The 23,037-nt window shown below is 39.9% G+C and overlaps 1 protein-coding gene across 16 annotated transcripts in view; it reads left to right on the forward strand.

The window, feature by feature from the left end:
- VPS13D (vacuolar protein sorting 13 homolog D) overlaps positions 1–23,037 on the forward strand; it is a 286,614-nt gene that overhangs the window by 84,361 nt on the left and 179,216 nt on the right. For 12 of the 16 annotated variants that reach the window (XR_008996895.1, XR_008996896.1, XM_057499741.1 and 9 more), the window contains 3 exons: positions 15,305–15,445; positions 17,553–17,675; positions 20,036–20,110. Coding sequence is in view for 14 of the 16 variants with exons in the window: in XM_057499741.1 (XP_057355724.1) it covers positions 15,305–15,445; positions 17,553–17,675; positions 20,036–20,110 (339 nt within the window). In the remaining 2 variants the exon portion in view is untranslated. The remainder of the gene's footprint in view (positions 1–15,304; positions 15,446–17,552; positions 17,676–20,035; positions 20,111–23,037) is intronic. The other 4 variants (XM_057499743.1, XM_057499747.1, XM_057499744.1 and 1 more) reach the window with 1 other exon arrangement.

Below are 23,037 nucleotides of genomic sequence, written 5' to 3' on the forward strand. Positions count from 1 at the left end.
TGGGATCAAGTAAATGTCTCTCAGCGGTACGACGAATAAATAAATTCTGGTATATTCATAAGTGGATTATATTCAGTAGTGAAAATAAATGTATCACAGCTACATGGCATTAGTATGAGTCAACCTCAAAGACCTCTTGTTGAACAAAGACAAAAACTTGCAAAAGGATGTATGTGATTGAATTCCATTTATGTCAACATCCCCAGTAGACAAACTAAACAATATGTTCTTTTTTCTTTTTTTTAGACTTAAAAATTTTTTTAAAAAATTTTCCTATCATTAATGTACAATTACATGAACAACATTATTGTTACTAGACTTCCCCTATTACCAAGTCCCCACCACATACCCCATTACAGTCACTGTCCATGAGCATAGTAAGATGATACAGAATCACTACTCTTCTTTTCTGTGTTATACTGCCTTCCCCGTGTCCCCACCCCACTACATTATACATCCTAATCGTAATACCCCTTATCCCCCATTGTCCCTCCATTCCCACCCATCTTCCCCAGTCCCTTTCCCTTTGGTAACTGTCCATTCTTGGGTTCTGTGAGTCTGCTGCTGTTTTGTTCCTTCAGTTTTTTCTTTGTTCTTATACTCTACAGATGAGTGAAGTCATTTGATACTTGTCTTTCTCCGCCTGTCTTATTTCACTGAGCATAATACCCTCTAGCTCCATCCATGTTGTTGCAAATTATAGGATTTGTTTTCTTCTTATGGCTGAATAATATTCTATTGTGTATATGTACCACATCTTCTTAATCCATTCATCTACTGATGGACACTTAGGTGGCTTCATTTCTTGGCTATTGTAAATAGTGCTGCGATATACATAGGGGTGAATATGTCTTTTTCAAACTGGGCTGCTGCATTCATAGAGTAAATTCCTAGAAGTGGAATTCCTGGGTAAAATGGTATTTCTATTTTTAGTTTTTTGAGGAACCTCCGTACTGCTTTTCACAGTGGTTGAACTATTTTTATTCATTTATATTTTTGCTACCATTAATCTACAATTACATGAAGTACACTGTTTACCAGGCCCCCCCTCCCCAAGTCCCCCTCCCCCCCACTACAGTCACTGTCCATCAGCGTAGCAAGATGCTGTATAATCACCACCTGTCTTCTCTGTTGGTTGGACTATTTTACATTCCCACCAGCAGTGTAGGAGGGTTCCCTTTCTCCACATCCTCGCCAACATTTGTCTTTTGGATGTTGGCCATACTAACTGGTGTGAGGTGATATCTCATTGTGGTTTTAATTTGCATTTCTCTGATGGTTAGGGATGTGGAGCATCTTTTCATGTGCTTGTTGGCCATCTGAATTTCTTCTTTGGAAAAGTGTCTGTTCAGCAATGCTGCTCATTTTTTAATTGGCTTATTTGCTTTTTGTTTGTTAAGGTGCGTGAGCTCTTTATATAATTTGGATGTCAACCCCTTATCAGATATGTCGTTTATGAATATATTCTCCCATACTGTATGATGCCTTTTTGTTCTACTGATGGTATCCTTTGCTGTGCAGAAGCTTTTCAACTTGATATAGTCCCAGTTGTTCATTTTTGCTTCTGTTTTCCTTGCCTAGGGAGATATGTTCATGAAGAAGCTGCTCATGTTTATGTCCAAGAGAGTTTTGCCTATGTTTTTTTCTAAGAGTTTTATGGTTTCATGACTTACATTCAGGTCTTTGATCCATTTTGAGTTTACTTTTGTGTATGGGGTTAGACAACATCCAGTTTCATTCTCTTACATGTAGCTGTCCAGTTTTGCCAACACCAGCTGTTGAAGAGGCTGTCATTTCCCCATTGTATATCCATGGCTCCTTTATCGTATATTAATTGACCATATATGCTTGGGTTTATATCTGGGCTCTCTAGTCTGTTCCATTGGTCTATGGCTCTGTTCTTGTGCCAGTACCAAATTGTCTTGATTACTGTGGCTTTCTAGTAGAGCTTGAAGTCAAGGAGCATAATCCCCCACTTTATTCTTCCTTCTCAGGATTGCTTTGGCTATTCAGGGTCTTTTGTGGTTCCATATGAATTTTAGAACTATTTGCTCTCGTTCACTGAAGAAAGCTGTTGGTATTTTGATAGGGATTGCATTGAATCTGTAGATTGCTTTAGGCAGGATGGTCATTTTGACAATAATAATTCTTCCTATCCATGAGCATGGGATGTGTTTCCGTTTATTGGTATCTTCTTTAATTTCTCTCATGAGTGTCTTGTAGTATTCAGAGTATAGGTCTTTCACTTCTTTGATTAGGTTTATTCCTAGGTATTTTATTCTTTTTGATGTTATTGTGAATGGAATTGTTTTCCTGATTTCTCTTTCTGCTACTTCATTGTTAGTGTATAGGAATGCAGCAGATATCTGTGTATTAATTTTGTGTCCTGCAACTTTGCTGAATTCAAATATTAGATCTAGTAGTTTTGGAGTGGGTTCTTTAGGGTTTTTTATATACAATATCATGTCATCTAAAAACAGGGACAGTTTGGCTTCTTCCTTACCAATGCAGATGCCTTTTATTTCTTTGTGTTGTCTGATTGCTGTGGCTAGGACCTCCAGTACTGTGTTGAATAGAAGTGGGGTGAGTGGGCATCCTTGTCTTGTTTCCGACCTTAAAGGAAAGGCTTTCAGCTTCTCACTATTAAGTATAATGTTGACTGTGGGTTTGTCATTTATTGCCTTTATTATGTTGAGGTACTTGCCCTTTGTACCCATTTTGTTGAGAGTTTTTGTCATGAATGGATGTTGAATTTTGTTGGATGCTTTTTCAGCATCTATGGAGATGATCATGTGGTTTTTGTCCTTTTTGTTGATGTAGTGGATGATGTTGATGGATTTCAAATGTTGTACCGTCCTTGCATCCCTGGGATGAATCCCACTTGATTATGATGAATGATCTTTTTGATGTATATTTGAATTCGGTTTGCTCATACTTTGCTGAGTATTTTTGCGTTTGTGTTCATCAGGGATATGGGTCTGTAATTTTCTTTTTTTGTTGTGTCTCTGTCTGGTTTTGGTATTAGAGTGATGTTGGCCTTGTAGAATGAGTTTGGGAGTATTCCCTCTTCTACTTTTTGGAAAACTTTAAGGAGGATGGATATTAAGTCTTCACTAAATGTTTGATAAAATTCGGCAGTGAAACCATCTGGTCCAGTGGTTTTGTTCTTAGGTAGTTTTTTGATTACCGATTCAATTTCTTTGCTGGTAATTGGTCTATTCAAATTTTCTGTTTCTTCCTGGGTCAGCCTTGGAAGGTTGTATTTTTCTAGAAAGTTGTCCATTTCTTCTAGGTTATCCAGTTTGTTAGCATATAATTTTTCATAGTATCTCTAATAATTCTTTGTATTTCTGTAGTGTCTGTAGTAATTTTTCCTTTCTCATTTCTGATTTTGTTTATGTGTGTAGACTTTTTTTCTTAATAAATCTGGCTAGGGGTTTATCTATTTTGTTTATTTTCTCAAAGAACCAGCTCCTGCTTTCATTGATTCTTTCTGTTATTTTATTCTTCTTGACTTTATTTATTTCTGCTCTAATCTTTATTATGTCCCTCCTTCTACTGACTTTGGGCCTCATTTGTTCTTCCTTTTCTAGTTTTGTTAATTCTGAGTTTAGAGTGTTCATATGGGATTGTTCTTCTTTCCTGAAGTAGGCCTATATTGCATTATACTTCCCTCTTAGCATGGCCTTTGCTGCGTCCCACAAATTTTGCGGTGTTGAATGATTGTTGTCACTTGTCTCCATATATTGCTTGATTTCTGTTTTTATTTGGTCATTGATCCATTAATTATTTAGGAGCATGTTATTAAGCCTCCATGTGGTTGTGGACTTCTTTGTTTTCTTTGTGTAATTTATTTCTAGTTTCATACCTTTGTGATCTGAGAAGCTGGATGGTACAATTTCAGTCTTTTGAATTTACTGAGGTTCTTTTTGCAGCCTAGTATATGATCTATTCTTGAAAATGTTCCATGTGCACTTGAGAAGAATGTGTATCCTGTTGTTTTTGGATGGAGTGTTCTTTTGATGTCCATTAAGTCCATGTGTTCTAATATGTTGTTCAGTGCCTTTGTCTCTTTACTTATTTTCTGTCTGTTTGATCTGTCCTTTGGAGTGAGTGGTGTGTTGAAGTCTCCCAAAATGAATGCATTGCATTCTATTTCCCCCTTTAATTCTGTTAGTATTTGTTTCACATATGTAGGTGATCCTGTGTTGGGTGCAGAGATATTTCTAATAATTATATCCTCTTGTTGAACTGACCCCTTTATCATTATGTAATGTCCTTCTTTGTCTCTTGTTACTTTCTTTGTTTTGAATTCTAATTTGTCTGATACAAGTACTGCAACTCCTGCATTTTTCTCCCTGTTAGTGGCACAAAATATCTTTTTCCATTCCTTTACTTTCAGGCGGTGTATGTCTTTGGGTTTGAGGTGAGTCTCTTGCAGGCAGCATATAGATGGGTCTTGTTTTTCTATCCATTCAGTGACTCTTTGTATTTTTATTGGTGCATTCAGACCATTTACATTTAGGGTGATTAATAATAGGTATGTACTTAATACCATTGCAGGCTTCAGATTTGTGGTTACCAAAGGTTCAAGAGTAATTCCCTTACTGTCTAATAGTCTAATTTAACTCACTTTGTATGCTATTACAATCGCAACCTAAAGGTTCTTTTTCTTTTTTTACTCCTTTTTCTTGCCCCTCCATTCTTTTTATGTTCTGAATCATATTCTGTACTCTTTGTCTATCCCTTGGGTGACATCCATTTAGCCTTAGAAATACTTCCATCTATAGCAAACCCTCCAAAATGCACTGTAGAGGTGGTTTGTGGGGGGTAAATTCTCTCAACTTTTTCTTATCTGAAAATTGTTTAATATCTCCTTCAAATTTAAATGATAACCTTGCCAGATAGAGTATTCTTGGTTCGAGGCTCTTCTGCTTCATTGCATTAAATACATCATGCCACTTCCTTCTGGCCTGTAAGGTTTCTGTTGAGAAGTCTGATGATAGCCTGATGGGTTTTCCTTTGTATGTGATCTTTTTTCTCTCTCTAGCTGCTTTTAAAAGTCTGTCTTTATCCTTGATCTTTGCCATTTTAATTATTATATGTCTTGATGTTGTTTTCGTTGGTTCCCTTGTGTTGGGAGATCTGTGCACCTCCATGGCTTGAGAGACTATCTCCTTCCCTAGATTGGGGAAGTTTTCAGCAATTACCTCCTCAATGACACTTTCTATCCCTTTTTCTCTCTCTTCTTCTTCTGGTACCCCTATAATACGAATATTGTTCCATTTGGATTGGTCACACAGTTTTCTCAGTATTCTTTCATTCTTAGAGATCCTTTTTTCTCTTTGTGCCTCAGCTTCTTTGTATTACTCTTCTCTAATTTCTATTCCATTTACCGTCTCTTTTACTACATCTAATCTGTTTTTAAATCCCTCCATTGTATGTTTCATTTCAGATATGAAATTTCTAAATGATTGAATCTCTGTCTTAAATTCTTCCCTGCATTTTTGAATATTTTTCTGTACCTCCATAAGCATGTTTATGATTTTTATTTTAAACTCTCTTTCAGGAAGATTGGTGAGTTGAGTTTCATTTGGCCCTTTTTGGAGTTTGTGAGATTTTGGTCTGAAACAGGTTCCTTTGACATTTCATAATTCTTTATGGTGCCCTCTAGTGCCCAGAAGCTCTAGTCTCTGGAGCTGCTCAGCTCCTAGAGTGAGATTGGAGGTTGTAGGGGAGCGGCGCTGGTGCCTGGGGAGAGGAAAGAGCTGTTTCCTGATTCCCAGCTGCAGTGCCTGTCTCCAGTGTCAGAGCCAGTGGGCCGAGCACACAGGTGTAAGCCTCTGTGCTTAGCGTCTCTAGGTGTTGTAGGCAGGGCCTCCCTCTGGCTGGCCTGATGCCACCGCAGTGGCTGCCAGTTTGCGAGCAGGTGCCGGCAGGCCAGGAGGAAGGCACAGCAGGCTGCGTGTCAGGTGCCTCGGAGCTGAGTAGGGAGCCATGGGTATGGAGTGCCTGAAGCTCCTCAAAGTTCCCAACCTGCTGGGCAGAGTGTGCCCAGATAACCTTGTCCACCTATCCCTTCTCCCGCATAGCAAGCTCCGTGCAAACCCTGCCCCTTCAGTAGTCCTCTCTCTGCTAGGAACTCTCTCAGGCAGCCTGGCTTTCCTTTGTCCCAGAGCAGCCGGGTGTGGATCCCCTCCTCCACAAACAGCCAGAATCTCAGTCTCTCAAGCATTCAGCCTGTCCCAGCTCCCCAACCTCACCAGCCTCCAGAGCACCACACAATGTAGCTTTGTGCTCCAAAGCAGATCTCCAGGGCTGGGTGTTTGTTCAGCAGTTCTAGGCTTCCAGCACCTCTCTGCTCCCTTTCTCTTCCTCCCGCCTGTGAGCTGAGGTGGTGGAAGGGCTTGGATCCCACCGGATCAAGGCTTTCGTACATTACCCTGTTTCTTGAGGTCTGCTCTGTTCGTGAGGTCTGTATGCAACCTAGTGCAGACTTCTTTCCTGTTGCTGTTTTAGATCTAGTTGTATTAACTATATTTTCACACTATATGTGGTTTTGGGAGGAATTCTCTGTCTCAACTCTCACGCTGCCATCTTGAATCCCCTAAACAATATGTTCTTAAGAAATTCATATGTATGTAGTAAAACTATAAGGAAGAGGAAGAAAGTGATAAAAAACTCAAGCTAAATAGTTACCTGGAGTTGGTTGGAAGGAGGGGGTTGGTGGTAAGTGGGGAATGACATGGGGGTGTGGCACTTAGAGGCTTCAAGGGAACTTGCAATTTTCTATTGATTAAGCTGAATAGTGGGTACATGAATGTAATAATTTTTTTTTTTTTGGTAGATAATTATTTTATTATTGAAGGATAGTTGACACAGTATTACATTACATTAGTTTCAGGTGTACAACATAGTGATTCAACATTTATATACATGACAGTTCTAGGTACCAGCTATCACCATACCAAGCTGTTACAATATCTTGACTATATTCATTACATCCCGGTTACTTATTATTTTACCATTGGAAGTGTATACTTTTTTTTTTTTTTTTTTTTTTTTTGTGAGGTCATCTCTCATATTTATTGATCAAATGGTTGTTAACAACAATAAAATTCTGTATAGGGGAGTCACTGCTCAATGCACAATCATTAATCCACCCCAAGCCTAATTTTCGTCAGTCTCCAATCTTCTGAGGCATAACAAACAAGTTCTTAAGTGGAGAACAAATTCTTACATAATGAATAAGTTACACAGTGAACAGTATAAGGGCAGTCATCACAGAAACCTTCGGTTTTGCTCATGCATTATGAACTATAAACAGTCAGTTCAAATATGAATACTCATTTGGTTTTTATACTTGATTTATATGTGGATAACACATTTCTCTCTTTATTATTATTATTTTTAATAAAATGCTGAAGTGGTAGGTAGATACAAGATAAAGGTAGAAAACATAGTTTAGTGTTGTAAGAGAGCAAATGTAGATGATCAGGTGTGTGCCTATAGACTATGTGTTAATCCAAGCTAGACCAGGGCAATAAAACATCCACGTATGCAGAACATTTCTCTCAGAACGGGGGGGTGAGGTTCTAAGCCTCACCTCTGTTGATCCCCAATTTCTCACCTGATGACCCCCCTGGGACTGTGCCTGTCTTAGGTTGTTCCTCCCTTGAGGAATCTTACCCGTCTCTGGCTAACCAGTCATCTTCCGGGGCCATACAGGGAAATGTAAAGTTGGTAAGTGAGAGAGAAGCCTTATTGTTTGAAATGGTTAGCTTTTTATTTCTTTGCATATTTATGCCCTGTAGCTTCTATGCCCAGCATTTGTCTTGAGGTATCTTTACCACTTGGAAGAATTATGATACTCGGTAAATTTGATATGAGGCACGAATTCTATTTAAGGGTTGTAATTAGGAAGGAAGAAGAAAAGCTATAGAAGTAGCAGGCAGAAGAAAACATGGGAAGATTGATTATTTCTTTGACATATCTTCTTGTAGAGTAACTTCAGCATGTATAGGTTTTAAGCTACTACTTAAATTGCGCACACACATTAACATAACAGGAGTATAGTTACATAACCAAAGCATACCTGTAATTACCAGCCATCTCCAGTGAAACCAAGAAAACCAGTTAGGCACCTTAGGCATTTGTGAAAACTTATCTATGATATGGTGGATATTGTCCAACTGAACTTGAACAGTCTGAGAGAAATCAGACAAATTAAAACAACCCATTCCTGGGGAATGTTCACATCCCTTATGTTCTTTTAACAGTAAATAGTCTGTAGTTGTAAGATTTTGGAGCGCTACAATTTGCACTTCTCCTAATTCTTGGTTGAGTTCCAACAGTATAGATCCAGTCAAATTTGTTGTTTTACTGTATGCACAGGCCAGCTTAGATATCTCCTTCATTCCCATGGCAAGTCCAGGAGCTGGTGGGATGAGTGCATCTACAGCTGTAGCAGTGCATGGATCTTTGTTGGGGTTTTTTGATGATCATCTTCTGGCATGAGTCTTCCCGAGAGTGCTGATGTTGGAAGTTCTCTTTCATATCGTATCTTAGTTCATTTTCAGGGTAGCCCAATTAGGCTTTGATCTTCTGTATAAATGCAAACAGACCCTTTGCCTACACTTTTATATGCCCTTTATACCCTTGTGTAGAACTCATTGGAGGTTACCACACAGGAACTGTCCTTTTTTTTTTTTGTTTTTGTTTTTGTTTTTGGTATCACTAATCTACACTTACATGACGAATATTATGTTTACTAGGCTCTCCCCTATACCAGGTCTCCCCTATAAACCCCTTTACAGTCACTGTCCATCAGCATAGCAAAATGTTGTAGAATCACTACTTGCCTTCTCTGTGTTGTACAGCCCTCCCTTTTCTCCTACCCCCCCATGCATGTTAATCTTAATACCCCCCTGCTTCTCCACCCCCTTATCCCTCCCTACCCACCCATCCTCCCCAGTCCCTTTCCCTTTGGTGCCTGTTAGTCCATTCTTGAGTTCTGTGATTCTGGTGCTGTTTTGTTCCTTCAGTTTTTCCTTTGTTCTTATATTCCACAGATAAGTGAAATCATTTGGTATTTCTCTTTCTCCGCTTGGCTTGTTTCACTGAGCATAATACCCTCCAGCTCCATCCATGTTGCTGCAAATGGTTGGATTTGCCCTTTTCTTATGGCTGAGTAGTATTCCATTGTGTATATGTACCACTTCTTCTTTATCCATTCATCTATCGATGGACATTTAGGTTGCTTCCAATTCTTGGCTATTGTAAATAGTGCTGCGATAAACAGGGGTGCACTGATCTTTCTCATACTTGATTGCTGCATTCTTAGGGTAAATTCCTAGGAGTGCACTTCCTGGGTCAAATGGTAAGTCTGTTCTGAGCATTTTGATGAACCTCCATACTGCTTTCCACAATGGTTGAACTAGTTTACATTCCCACCAGCAGTGTAGGAGGGTTCCCCTTTCTCCACAGCCTCGCCAACATTTGTTGTTGTTTGTCTTTTGGATGGCAGCCATCCTTACTGGTGTGAGGTGATACCTCATTGTAGTTTTAATTTGCATTTCTCTGATAATTAGCGATGTGGAGCATCTTTTCATGTGTCTGTTGGCCATCTGTATTTCTTTTTTGGAGAACTGTCTGTTCAGTTCCTCTGCCCATTTTTTAATTGGGTAATTTTTTTGTTTGTTTGTTGAGGCGTGTGAGCTCTTTATATATTCTGGACGTCAAGCCTTTATCAGATGTGTCATTGTGTCATTTTCAAATATATTCTCCCATACTGTAGGGTTCCTTTTTGTTCTATTGATGGTGTCTTTTGCTGTACAGAAGCTTTTCAGCTTAATATAGTCCCACTTACTCATTTTTGCTGTTGTTTTCCTTGCCCAGGGAGATATGTTCAAGAAGAGGTCACTCATGTTTATGTCTAAGAGGTTTTTGCCTATGTTTTCTTCCAAGAGTTTAATGGTTTCATGACTTACATTCAGGTCTTTGATCCATTTTGAGTTTACTTTTGTTTATGGGGATAGACAATGGTCCAGTTTCATTCTCCTACATGTAGCTGTCCAGTTTTGCCAGCACCATCTGTTGAAGAGACTGTCATTTCGCCATTGTATGTCCATGGCTCCTTTATCAAATATTAATTGACCATATATGTCTGGGTTAATGTCTGGATTCTCTAGTCTGTTCCATTGGTCTGTGGCTCTGCTCTTGTGCCAGTACCAAATTGTCTTGATTACTATGGCTTTATAGTAGAGTTTGAAGTTGGGGAGTGAGATCCCCCCTACTTTATTCCTCTTTCTCAGGATTGCTTTGGCTATTCGGGGTCTTTGGTGTTTCCATATGAATTTTTGAATTATTTGTTCCAGTTCATTGAAGAATGTTGCTGGTAGTTTCATAGGGATTGCATCAAATCTGTATATTGCTTTGGGCAGGATGGCCATTTTGACGATATTAATTCTTCCTAGCCACGAGCATGGGATGAATTTCCATCTGTTAGTGTCCCCTTTAATTTCTCTTAAGAGTGACTTGTAGTTTTCAGAGTATAAGTCTTTCACTTCCTTGGTTAGGTTTATTCCTAGGTATTTGATTTTTTTTGATGCAGTTGTGAATGGAGTTGTTTTCCTGATTTCTCTTTCTGTTGGTTCATTGTTAGTATATAGGAAAGCCACAGATTTCTGTGTGTTGATTTTGTATCCTGCAACTTTGCTGTATTCCGATATCAGTTCTAGTAGTTTTGGGGTGGAGTCTTTAGGGTTTTTTATGTACAGTATCATGTCATCTGCAAATAGTGACGGTTTAACTTCTTCTTTACCAATCTGGATTCCTTGTATTTCTTTATTTTGTCTGATTGCCGTGGCTAGGACCTCCAGTACTATGTTAAATAACAGTGGAGAGAGTGGGCATCCCTGTCTAGTTCCCGATCTCAGCGGAAATGCTTTCAGCTTCTCGCTGTTCAATATAATGTTGGCTGTGGGTTTATCATAGATGGCCTTTATTATGTTGAGGTACTTGCCCTCTATTCCCATTTTGCTGAGAGTTTTTATCATGAATGAATGTTGAACTTTGTCAAATGCTTTTTCAGCATCTATGGAGATCATCATGTGGTTTTGTCTTTCTTTTTGTTGATGTGGTGGATGATGTTGATGGACTTTTGAATGTTGTACCATCCTTGCATCCCTGGGATTAATCGCACTTGGTCATGGTGTATGATCCTTTTGATGTATTTTTGAATTCGGTTTGCTAATATTTTGTTGAGTATTTTTGCATCTACGTTCATCAGGGGTATTGGTCTGTAGTTTTCTTTTTTGGTGGGGTCTTTGCCTGGTTTTGCTATTAGGGTGATGTTAGCTTCATAGAATGAGTTTGGGAGTATCCCCTCCTCCTCTATTTTTTGGAAAACTCTAAGGAGAATGGGTATTATGTCTTCCCTGTATGTCTGATAAAATTCCGAGGTAAATCCATCTGGCCCGGGGGTTTTGTTCTTTGGTAGTTTTTTGATTACCGCTTCAATTTCGTTGCTGGTAATTGGTCTGTTTAGATTTTCTGTTTCTTTCTGGGTCAATCGTGGAAGGTTGTATTTTTTTGGAAGTTGTCCATTTCTCCTAGGTTTCCCAGCTTGTTAGCATATAGGTTTTCATAGTATTCTCTAATAATTCTTTGTATTTCTGTGGGGTCCGTCGTGATTTTTCCTTTCTCGTTTCTGATACTGTTGATTTGTGTTGACTCTCTTTTCTTCTTAATAAGTCTGGCTAGAGGCTTATCTATTTTGTTTATTTTCTCGAAGAACCAGCTCTTGGTTTCATTGATTTTTGCTGTTGTTTTATTCTTCTCAATTTTATTTATTTCTTCTCTGATCTTTATTATGTCCCTCCTTCTGCTGACCTTAGGCCTCATTTATTCTTCTTTTTCCAATTTCGATAATTGTGACATTAGATCTTTCATTTGGGATTGTTCTTCCTTTTTTAGATATGCTTGGATTGCTATATACTTTCCTCTTAAGACTGCTTTTGCTGTGTCCCACAGAAGTTGGGGCTTAGTGTTGTTGTTGTCATTTGTTTCCATATATTGCTGGATCTCCATTTTGATTTGGTCTTTGATCCATTGATTATTTAGGAGCGTGTTGTTAAGCCTCCATGTGTTTGTGAGCCTCTTTGCTTTCTTTGTACAGTTTATTTCTAGTTTTATGCCTTTGTGGTCTGAAAAGTTGGTTGGTAGGATTTCAATCTTTTGGAATTTTCTGAGGCTCTTTTTGTGGCCTAGTATGTGGTCTATTCTGGAGAATGTTCCATGTGCACTTGAGAAGAATGTATATCCTGTTGCTTTTGGATGTAGAGTTCTATAGATGTCTGTTAGGTCCATCTGCTCTACTGTGTTGTTCAGTGCTTCCATGTCCTTACTTATTTTCTGCCCAGTGGATCTATCCTTTGGGGTGAGTGGTGTGTTGAAGTCTCCTAGAATGAATGCATTGCAGTCTATTTCCCCCTTTAATTCTGTTAGTATTTGTTTCACATATGCTGGTGCTCCTGTGTTGGGTGCATATATATTTAGAATGGTTATATCCTCTTGTTAGACTGATCCCTTTATCATTATGTAGTGTCCTTCTTTATCTCTTGTTACTTTCTTTGTTTTGAAGTCTATTTTGTCTGATATTAGTACTGCAACCCCTGCTTTCTTCTCGCTGTTGTTTGCTTGAAATATGTTTTTCCATCCCTTGACTTTTAGTCTGTACATGTCTTTGGGTTTGAGGTGAGTTTCTTGTAAGCAGCATATAGATGGATCTTGCTTTTTTATCCATTCTATTACTCTATGTCTTTTGATTGGTGCATTCAGCCCATTAACATTTAGGGTGACTATTGAAAGATATGTACTTATTGACATTGCAGACTTTAAATTCGTGGTTATCAAAGGTTCAAGGTTAGCCTCTTTAGTATCTTACCGCCTAACTTAGCTCGCTTATTGAGCTGTTATATACACTGTCTGGAGATTCTTTTCTTCTCTCCCTTCTTCTTCGTCCTCCTCGATTCTTCATATGTTGGGTGTTTTGTGCTGTGCTCTTTCTAGGAGTGCTCCCATCTAGAGCAGTCCCTGTAAGATGTTCTGTAGAGGTGGTTTGTGGAAAGCAAATTCCCTCAGCTTTTGTTTGTCTGGGAATTGTTTAATCCCACCGTCATATTTGAATGATAGTCGTGCTGGATACAGTATCCTTGGTTCAAGACCCTTCTGTTTCATTGTATTAAATATATCATGCCATTCTCTTCTGGCCTGTAGGGTTTCTGTCAAGAAGTCTCATGTTAGCCTGATGGGTTTTCCTTTATAGGTGACCTTTTTCTCTCTAGCTGCCTTTAAAACTCTTTCTTTGTCCTTGATGTTTGCCATTTTAATTATTATGTGTCTTCGTGTTGTCTTCCTTGGATCCTTTCTGTTGGGGGTTCTGTGTATTTCCGTGGTCTGTTCGATTATTTACTCCCCCAGTTTGGGGAAGTTTTCAGCAATTATTTCTTCTAAGATACTTCCCATCTCTTTTCCTCTCTCTTCTTCTGGAACCCCTATAATACGGATATTGTTCCTTTCGGATTGGTCACACAGTTCTCTTAATATTGTTTCATTCCTGGAGATCCTTTTATCTCTCTCTATGTCAGCTTCTATGCGTTCCTGTTCTCTGATTTCAATTCCATCAATGGCCTCTTGCATTCTATCCATTCTGCTGATAAACCCTTCCAGAGTTTGTTTCATTTCTGCGATCTCCTTTCTGGCATCTGTGATCTCCCTCCGGACTTCATCCCATTTCTCTTGCATATTTCTCTGCATCTCTGTCAGCATGTTTATGATTCTTATTTTGAATTCTTTGTCAGGAAGACTGGTTAGGTCTGTCTTCTTCTCTGGTGTTGTCTCTGTGATCTTTGTCTGCCTGTAGTTTTGCCTTTTCATGGTGATAGGAATAGTTTGCAGAGCTGGGACGAGTGATGGCTGGAAGAACTTCCTTTCTTGTTGGTTTGTGGCCCTCCTCTCCTGGGAGAACAGCGACCTCCAGTGGCTTGTGCTGGGCAGCTGCACGCAGACGGGGCTTCTGCTTCCTGCCCGGCTGCTATGGAGTTAATCTCCGCTGTTGCTGTGGGCGTGGCCTGGTTCGGCCGCCTCTCCAAAGTGGTGGAGTCGCGTTGGAGGGGGAGCGGCCTGGAGGCTATTTATCTCCGTACGGGGCCTCCCTGCTCCCTGCAGCCCAGGGGTTAGGGTGCCCAGAGATCCCCGGATTCCCTACCTCTGGATTAAGTGTCCCGCCCTATCCCTTTAAGACTTCCAAAAAGCGCTCGCCAAAACAAAACAGCAAAAAAGGAAAAAAAAAATGGTCACGCGCTTTTCTTATGCCCTCTGTCACCCGGCCTCCAGTGCCCGCTCACTGTTCTTGCTGCCCTGTTTTCCTAGTATCCAGGGCCCCGCGCACGCACTGTGTCTGCACTCTGGCCCGGATGGCGGGGGCTGGGTGTTCGGCAGCCCTGGGCTCCGTCTCCCTCCCGCTCTGCCTGCTCTTCTCCCGCCGGGAGCTGGGGGGAGGGGCGCTCGGCTCCCGCGGGGCCGGGGCTTGTATCTTACCCCCTTCGCGAGGCGCTGGGTTCTCTCAGGTGCGGATGTGGTCTGGATATTGTCCTGTGTCCTCTGGTCTTTATTCTAGGAAGGGTTGTCTTTGTTATATTTTCATAGATATATGTGGTTTTGGGAGGAGATTTCCGCTGCTCTACTCACGCCGCCATCTTCTGCCCCCCCTCCGAATGTGATAATTTTATTTAAATCTTTCATATTGTGTTGTTTATGTAACTTTTGTATAATGACATATTTTAACATAAAAATTTGAAAAACTTAAGTTAATGAATTTCAATTATATCTATTTATTCAACCAGTGGATTCTTGATGTAGGCAGGAGAATCACTTTATAGTTATTTCAGCCACTGATACACCTTTTCTAACGTGAGTCTGAGACTCCTTTTTCCGTTTGGAGTGGATCAAAAACAGGTCCTGCCTCTCTTCAATAGAAGCTGGGCAGTATTGCCTGCTCTCCTGCCTCCCACCTCTGGAAGACCATGTGGAGGTCTTGCATGCCCTCTTACTCATACTCACTAGACAGGGCAGACATCTGTAGGGTGACCTATAGCTAATGATGGTGCTTTTATTGTCAAATCAAATTGAAAGTAGAAAACCATTCAGCTGTAGTTTGTCCTTCTGAGCACGTGTGAGCAGTGTTCCCCTCTAAAGGGTTGATATCTGCTGAACAGATGTCTTATTTCCTGTGTTCTTTAAGGCTGGGAGCCATTTATTGAGCCATGGCCATGCTCTGTGTCTTGGCAACAACAGGCAGCTAGTCGTCTCCATCCTCCTCGACTGAAGCTGGAAGCCAAGGCCAAGCCCCGTTTGGATATCAACATCACTTCTGTGCTAATTGGTAAGTGGAAAGTCATCTTTAGAATATGGCTACCTTTTTGTACATAAGTCCCTTGTCTGAAGCATGATTAGTCCTGGTTTAACAACCATTTTAGGAAATAAATTCTCTTGTCAGTTGGATTTCAGCCTTCTGAGTTCGGTGGTTTTCAGACAGCCTCCTAACTGATCCTTCTGGGCTCATACCAGATATGATATACTCATCATGGCTGCCTTCCTGATAAACCCTAACCTTAGCCTCATGATTCTTCTCAAAGCATTGCTCCAGAGTTGGCATCCCAAATAACTGCTGTCAGTGACCAAGCAAGAGCTTTGACTACTTGGGAAACATAAATGTCTATGATGATCTTTCTCCCTAGGATGCTTGGTCATTAAATGTTTATTACATGTGTCATTAAATGTTTATTGCATGTCCTAGGAGTGAGTTTAGATTTAGTTTTCTTAGACTATTCACAGAAAAATTCTTCAAAGGTGTTTTAATTTTGACCTTGTCTTTATAGTAGGATAAGTTGCCTGGACTGGTTCCCATCAAGTATCATGTAGGCCTAACTGAAAAACCACTGCATGAACAGGGTCACCTGGCTAATGGTGTGTGTTCTCAAAGTTTCTTTGACAACACTGAAATGTACATTCCTAGATTCAGGGTGTTGAGTCAGAATCACTCCATGCTTGCATTCATGTCCTCTAAAAGAAGAGTGCCATTAGCCTGAGATCAGGTAATGCCTGCTTTTGCTATGAAAACTTACATTCACTGTTTGAATTATTGATTTTCATCATCTGATTTTTGGTAATACTGTAGTTATCTCTGAGCGATAACATATACTACTGCAAATCTCTGAACTTTATAGAGTGTGTGTGTTAGTTTGCAGCTCTTAGAATATCCATTGGCTTATTCCACGTCAGAGTAAGATGGAGAGCATGCATAGTGAAATGAGACCATAAGTTTATTGATCCTAAAATTTTAAAACCACTTATCAGAGTTCATTTATTAATTTGTCTGGATATTAATATCACCAACATAATAGTGAATGAGCTCATGATCTTTATAAAGTATGTTATTTTGACTCCTGTGTCAGTTCTTATATAATCTGTTCAGCTGGAAGTTTAGATCAAGCTTGAGGTGGTGCTTTGAGTAGCTACAGTAAACGAGCTTACTTCAAACAGAAGAGTTCTTTTGATACTTGTTTTTTTTCCCTTCAATTCCTTATTCTTTATACTCTGCTGAAACCCAGAAACATTGCTGTGACCACTTAGTGTTTAAATAAATCTCATTTATTTAGCCAAATATTGGTACTGAAAACAGAAGCCAGTCATCCTTATTTTAAAAAGTATAATATGTTAATTAGTATAAAAGGCCATTAGCTAGGTGTAGTGCATCATAATTATTTTATTAACCTGCTCTCCCCACTATAATTCTCCTTTCAAAAGAGTAAAATCACTCCTGGAGAGTTGTCAGCTGGATTTCAGCCTCCTGAGTGTGGTCATTTTTTAAAGCCATCTAACTGGTTTTTCTGTCACCAAACCCTGTCCCTTAGCATGGCTTACCACACTCTTCCCAAACCAAGTCAGTTTTTGCTAGGTCCCTATATGTTGTACCAAAGTTGCACTGAAGTATTCAGTGTTCCCTAAATGTGCTATCAAACTTTCATGACTTGAAGTCTTTGCATATACTGTTCCCTCTGCCTGGAATGTCCCTATTTCTCTAATCCCATCAGTAAACTACTCATTCTTCAAGAGCCAGAACAAGTCTCCCGTGTCTGAAGAATCCTGTGGACTTTGGTGTGTACTCTTCCACTTTGCCAAAGCAGAGTACATCTTCCCTTGTTCTGTGCCAAGGATTTTATCTGTGCAAATAGGATTTTATGTATATCCTTGTTTTAGCTCCTTTCACATTGTGGTAGAGTTTTGTGGCAATGGCTGTTTTGTTAACATTGATTCATTCCAGTGGGGTGTGAGGTTCTTCAGGGGTCAGGCTTTCTCAGGATGTATCATAGTGCTTAGCCCAAGTGAGGCATTCCATAAAAGTTCATTTTACTGAATTGAAATTATTTGATTTGAACCCTCAATCTTACTCACTTCTGTTCTTAATGTCTTTGGGGAATTCTTTCTAGACCAGTACATAAGTACCAAGGAATCATGGATGGCAGATTACTGTAAACAGGACAAGGAAGTAGATGCAACCACATCAGAAGACTGGATGGGCTCTTCAGTGGATCCTCCATGCTTTGGACAAAGTAAGATTTTTTCTCCACAAATGTCTGAATAAATCACTGTTGACTTGTTTCATTGAGAAGTCCAAGTAGAATAACCTTTTCCTGTGGAAAACCTATAGGAAATTCTGACTGTCTTCTGTAGATTTGTTTTAATCTTTACAAGAGACATTTTTCTGGCACAAAATACTGAGCTTTTAATGTGAGCTCTGATTCTGCCTTTGTGGGAGAGAAAGGATCTGTAATACACAGTCCCTAAATTCCAGTAACACTGCATACGAGCTGGTACCCTTGAAGATGCATCAAGTGCCACTGTTGCTAGTTTGTGTTTTACTTGGCAGAACATTCCAATTGATTGGATGTCTTGACTAGATTTTTAAAAATATCTTTTCAGTCTCCTAAATTTGGAGATAGATAATTTGGATATATTCTTGAAGAGAGGGAGGGCAGGGTCCCATATGGAAAAAATTGTTAAAAGGGGGCCCTGTATTGTCTGTAAAATATAAAAGAATTGAATACCCAGCATCTTGAAGAATGAGGAGTTAGTTTGTTCTCTGTTAACGATGTTTTCTTTCCTTATTTAATGCTTCACATGGAGCTCTGATTTCCTTAGAGCTGGGGAAATTGTGATGGCCAACTGCATGGTCTTTAGTTGTTCCACAAGCCATTGTCATCCAAATTCAACTCAGCCCCAACTCATTCAGTGTGGTTTCCTTGGGAAGTCTTGGCTGGACTTCACACAGCTCATGAATACTTAAACATTCCATCTGGTCTGCAAACATGTCACAGGAAGATGGATTTTCTTAGTTTATGAAGTATTTGAACGGGTTCGTCTCTCCTCAGGGTGTATAAAATGGACTTTCTATCTGCCTTGTTACTTCTAGGAAGAGGGACAAGGAAATGTCAGCTATGCTTGGTCTCTTTATTCTCAGGCTGTTGCTTCTGAGTCTCAAGGTCATTGCTTAGGAGCCAGAACTTTTCAGATATCATCAGCTTCAGTTCTGGCTTCTCCTCTAACCTTCCCAATTTGTATGTCAAGAGAATGTAGCATAGCTACCCAGAAGACTAAATAATAATCTTTGTAATATGCAATGTGTCCTAAGAGTATGTTTCTAAAAACATTATTCATACAGGGGGATCTTAAATCCAGAGTCAGTGCAAACACCAGGAAGGCCTCATCCTCAGGATACTGATGAAGGTTTTTCTGTTGTCTTCCCCTACCCCTTTTAGAAAAAATTTCTTCTTTCTTTATGGGTAATAAGCTGCCCTATGTGTGTTAAATTCCAGTGCTCAATTAAAGCTGGATTTTTATTTACTTGCAAATTTTTATGGTTACTTAGGCCTATAAAGGTATAATGTATCTTTTTAATTAGATACAAGTGAATTTACCTAAATTTCCAAACCTCTTTTCTTATTGGAAGTTCCTGGGTGGTGATACAGCAAATGGGATTGTATTCTTTGAATAGTCCTACTGAAATAGGGCATTCGTTTTGAAAGTCAGTAGGTTTGAACCTTGGTGAATTGATCATAAACTTTCAGGTCTTATTCACAAACATTTAGTCAAATTTCCCCAAATTTGTGCTTTTTATTCAGGCAAACTTCAAAAGGAGTCCTTGGAATAAGATTCTTTATAGGAAATTCAGCCTAAGGTTGCTGCTGTTTTCTCAAGATTTTTTTTAGCAGGGGAAAGAAAATAGTGGCTTCATTTTGACACAATTGCAAGGGGCTTTGTTCAGTAAGGGCTGAGATTCTGCAGATGAACCTGGATGGCATGGCACCTTATTGGATTTATTAGTTCTGAATTTCAAGGACATTTTATGGACATATCATATAAATATTCTAAAAACCTGCATATTTAATTTATAATACATAAACAATACTATGAGATAACTCCTTAGTAGAGATTGTTTTAACATGGAACACCTACTGAACTCTTCTTGAATTTTTAAGACCCTTGGGGGGTTAGCTTTCTGCTGTACTGCCTTTTCCAATTGGAGTGGAGCTACACCCGCTAAAATCTCTACTGATTGTTCTTGGTAACTTTTCTCTGTCATTTAAGAACATATGTACTTTAAATAAAAAATCCTCAGAAGGCTTGTCATTCTGTTCAAGAGAATGTTGAATAAGTTTTCTTTCCCTAATTGAGAAAAAAAGGAGCATGCTCCTGTGACACATTCTCCACAATAAAGCTGCCATAAGAGGTGTCTCGCTCACTTTGTAAGTAGCTTCTTAGCTCTTAGAAATCACTGAAGGGAATGATCCTATAATTGCATGATGCTCGCTATTTTTGTAATGTACTCTCTCTGTGCTTATGTTTTGGAGGTGAGTCTTCTTATTCACTGTATTTATTCTTCTCCTCTAACTTTGTCTCTCCTGTCTACCAGGCCTCCCCCTTGTCTACCTTAGAACTAGAAGTACAGCCAGTCTGACTAACCTAGAGCACCAGATCTATGCTAGAGGTACAGTATAGCCAAGCGAGGGCTTGCTTTATTTTCCTGTTTCAAGAACCACATTGTATATCAATTTTCTGTGGATGAAGCTGAATGGGAATATACCCAATTTTGAGTACTTTCCTTTAATAGTAGGAAATACATTTCCAACTAGTGAACAGAGTGACACCTTGTTAGAAGGAAATGATCTGCTGATCTCTTCCACCTGCCTTAACCCTCAGTGGAAATGCAATCCACTCCCCAGTGTGTGATGCAGAAACATCCAGCATCAGTTAGAAGTGGCTTCTCAGGCTGGAAAGCAAGTAAATGGGGGAAAAAAGCCCATCTTCCATCATGCAGTGTTGCAAGTCCGTTTATAGAATACTTAGTGAACATTTATTCTTATGGTACTGCAAGGGGTTTTATGGAATAGGAACTATAGTGATCAGGAATAGAGCTTAGAAAACAGTTCCTAGTAAATAATTGCTTAGGCACAAACCTTAATTTCTTTAGCTCTGAGTTGAGTTGCTTTGGAGATGAATGAGAAAATGTTCTTTATTTCTCTCTCTGACCGTTTAAGGTTCCTTAAGAATTTGGTAAGTAGATATGATAGACAACACCATAAACATCAAGGAATTGGAATCCCGCATGTTCATTTCTTCATTTGTTTGAAGGTGTGTGATTCAAGCTGAATGATGTGTTTGTCCTGGTCATGATATATTTTGTAAAAAGGCCATTTGAAGCTCCTAGAGCACCAGATCTGTTAGAGGTACAGTATAGCCGAGTGAGGAGTTGAGAAGAGGGCGGGTAATACATGGGGGCAGTACTGTGGGCTTTTTCCTATAAGGTTTTACCAAGGTGGATGTTTAGGGGGGATTCACAAAGAAAGCCCATGATTGAATCTTCATTTATTCATGGATTTATAGTCTAAATATTTCTACATCTGTTATTTAATCTTTCAGGCTAAGCAAAGCATTATTCCTATTTAGTTGATGAGGACAGAGAGCCTAAGTAATTTGCCTTGATTCACATGACTGACTAGTAGCAGGCCTGGGACTTTAATCTATTTCTTATGATTTACAAACCAGGTCCTTTCTGACAGATTGAGCTGCTTATATAGCATGAAAACTTACACTGTTTACAATGGCCAAATTACTCTGTAAAACAAGTCCGAAGGGGTAGAAATTTCCTCAGCTGGAGCTGTTTGAAGCTGAAGTTGGACGTGAGGAACTTAAGGTTCTCTCAGTTTATGAAGAAATTAGGTCTGGTCACTGGGGGCAGATTTTCTGAGGCCACCAGGGAATACTGTTCTCTTTGATGGGCTTGGGAACTTTGTTCTCTGGTGCTGTGCCAAAGGCCAGTACACAGTTGATTTGGACCTTAATGCAGGAGATGTCAGATTTGTCCCCTGGTGTTGGATTTGGATTTGTGAGAACTCTGTGTATTTTTATTTTCAGAGAAGTAGGTTGCCGAAGTCTGTGCTGGTATGTGTGATCAGCACAAGAGGCTTGGGGATCCAAGCAGTATGCCTACCTAAGCTATTTAATTCCAAAGCAGTAGACTTGTATATATCTTTATATGGATTCCTAGCACTTTATTCTGTATTACAATATGATCAAAGCCACTTGCCACCTGTTCTTTTTAAATCTAATTTGTAAATGGAAACTTACAGTCTGACTTGCAGTGGGATATGAAAGCACATCTGGCTTCTTTTCCTCCTGGGTCCTTTATCTGCTGTAATAAAGCAGCTCCCTCACTGAGCTCATGGAGAGAGGGGTACCTTTCAAGGTGCCATAGTAAGTATAGTTTACCCTGCCGACAGCTCTTAAATCTTTTACTCCCCCTCTGCTCTTGTCAGCGGCCTCACAGCTACTCCTTAATTTTCTACTTGATGAACGCTTACTTTTTTAAAGCACTTGGAGACTAAGTGAGGCCATTGGGATGAGAAATGGATATATTCTAGGTAGTCATCTAGGAGGTAGTCTAGGAGATTATCCTTAGGTGTTTGGGCTGTCCGTAAAGACTAACCACGGAACTGTGGGAACACCCCGTGGACTGCTCGTTTATGTAGCACACGTTGCCATTTCTCTGAGCCACCGTCCTTGCCAAGATAGAACTTGCCCTCACTTGAAATTGCTTATTTTGTGGTGTTTATAGTACTAACTTCTGATCAGTAGGAGACAGAATGTGATTACTTTTTAAAAGGCAGCAATACTTACTGACTTCTGATACCGCCCTCTGCCATATTCTAGAGGTGGGAGAAGGCAGGGTCTGTTGCAGTTTACCTCTTGTTTTGAGGGCAGGAAGCATGTGGTCCTGTAAGATGAATTTAATTTTGCTATAGTGTTCTCAGCTGGCAACTGTAGTCACCTCTAGATGTTATTTTCTCCACAGCTGCAGACCATTTGGGTCCCAGTCTTTCTCAGGCTGTCTTTATGCTTTAAAACTGGACGTGTAGTAAGACTGGGCCACACCCTCTTCTGCTGGTAGTTTGTATGTGGTGGGAGCACATCAGCCGGGAGGCTCCCAGCATTAATGGCTGCTGCCTTTGTGGTTTCTGGGGCCACCTCCCTCTTCTTTATGTGGCCAGTAGGAGAGGTTCTGGCCCATGGTCACGGTGAGAGGAGCCGTTGCCTCTCTTCTTGGCCCTCCCTTTTCCAGGCCAGACCACGCGGCAGGGCCGTGGTGCCGGCAGCTGGGCCTGAGGCAGCCTGGGTACTGGAAAGCCGTCTTTGGCTCTTTCTGGCCACGCGGTCTCTCACTTCTCTGATTTCTTAGTGTTTGTAGTTCTTTCTACAGAACTTTTTTGGGTCAGCTCTTTCTGGAATTGATCATTGCAGTTTTGTATGATGAGAGTTTGATTCCCATTTCCCTGATTAGAAGGTATTTCATGGAAAGAAACTATATTTTATGTTCCTTTTATAGTCTCTGTGGTAACCACTTAATAGCAGATGGTG

Source organism: Manis pentadactyla, chromosome 4, assembly GCF_030020395.1.
Source record: "Manis pentadactyla isolate mManPen7 chromosome 4, mManPen7.hap1, whole genome shotgun sequence".
Lineage (NCBI taxonomy): Eukaryota > Metazoa > Chordata > Mammalia > Pholidota > Manidae > Manis > Manis pentadactyla.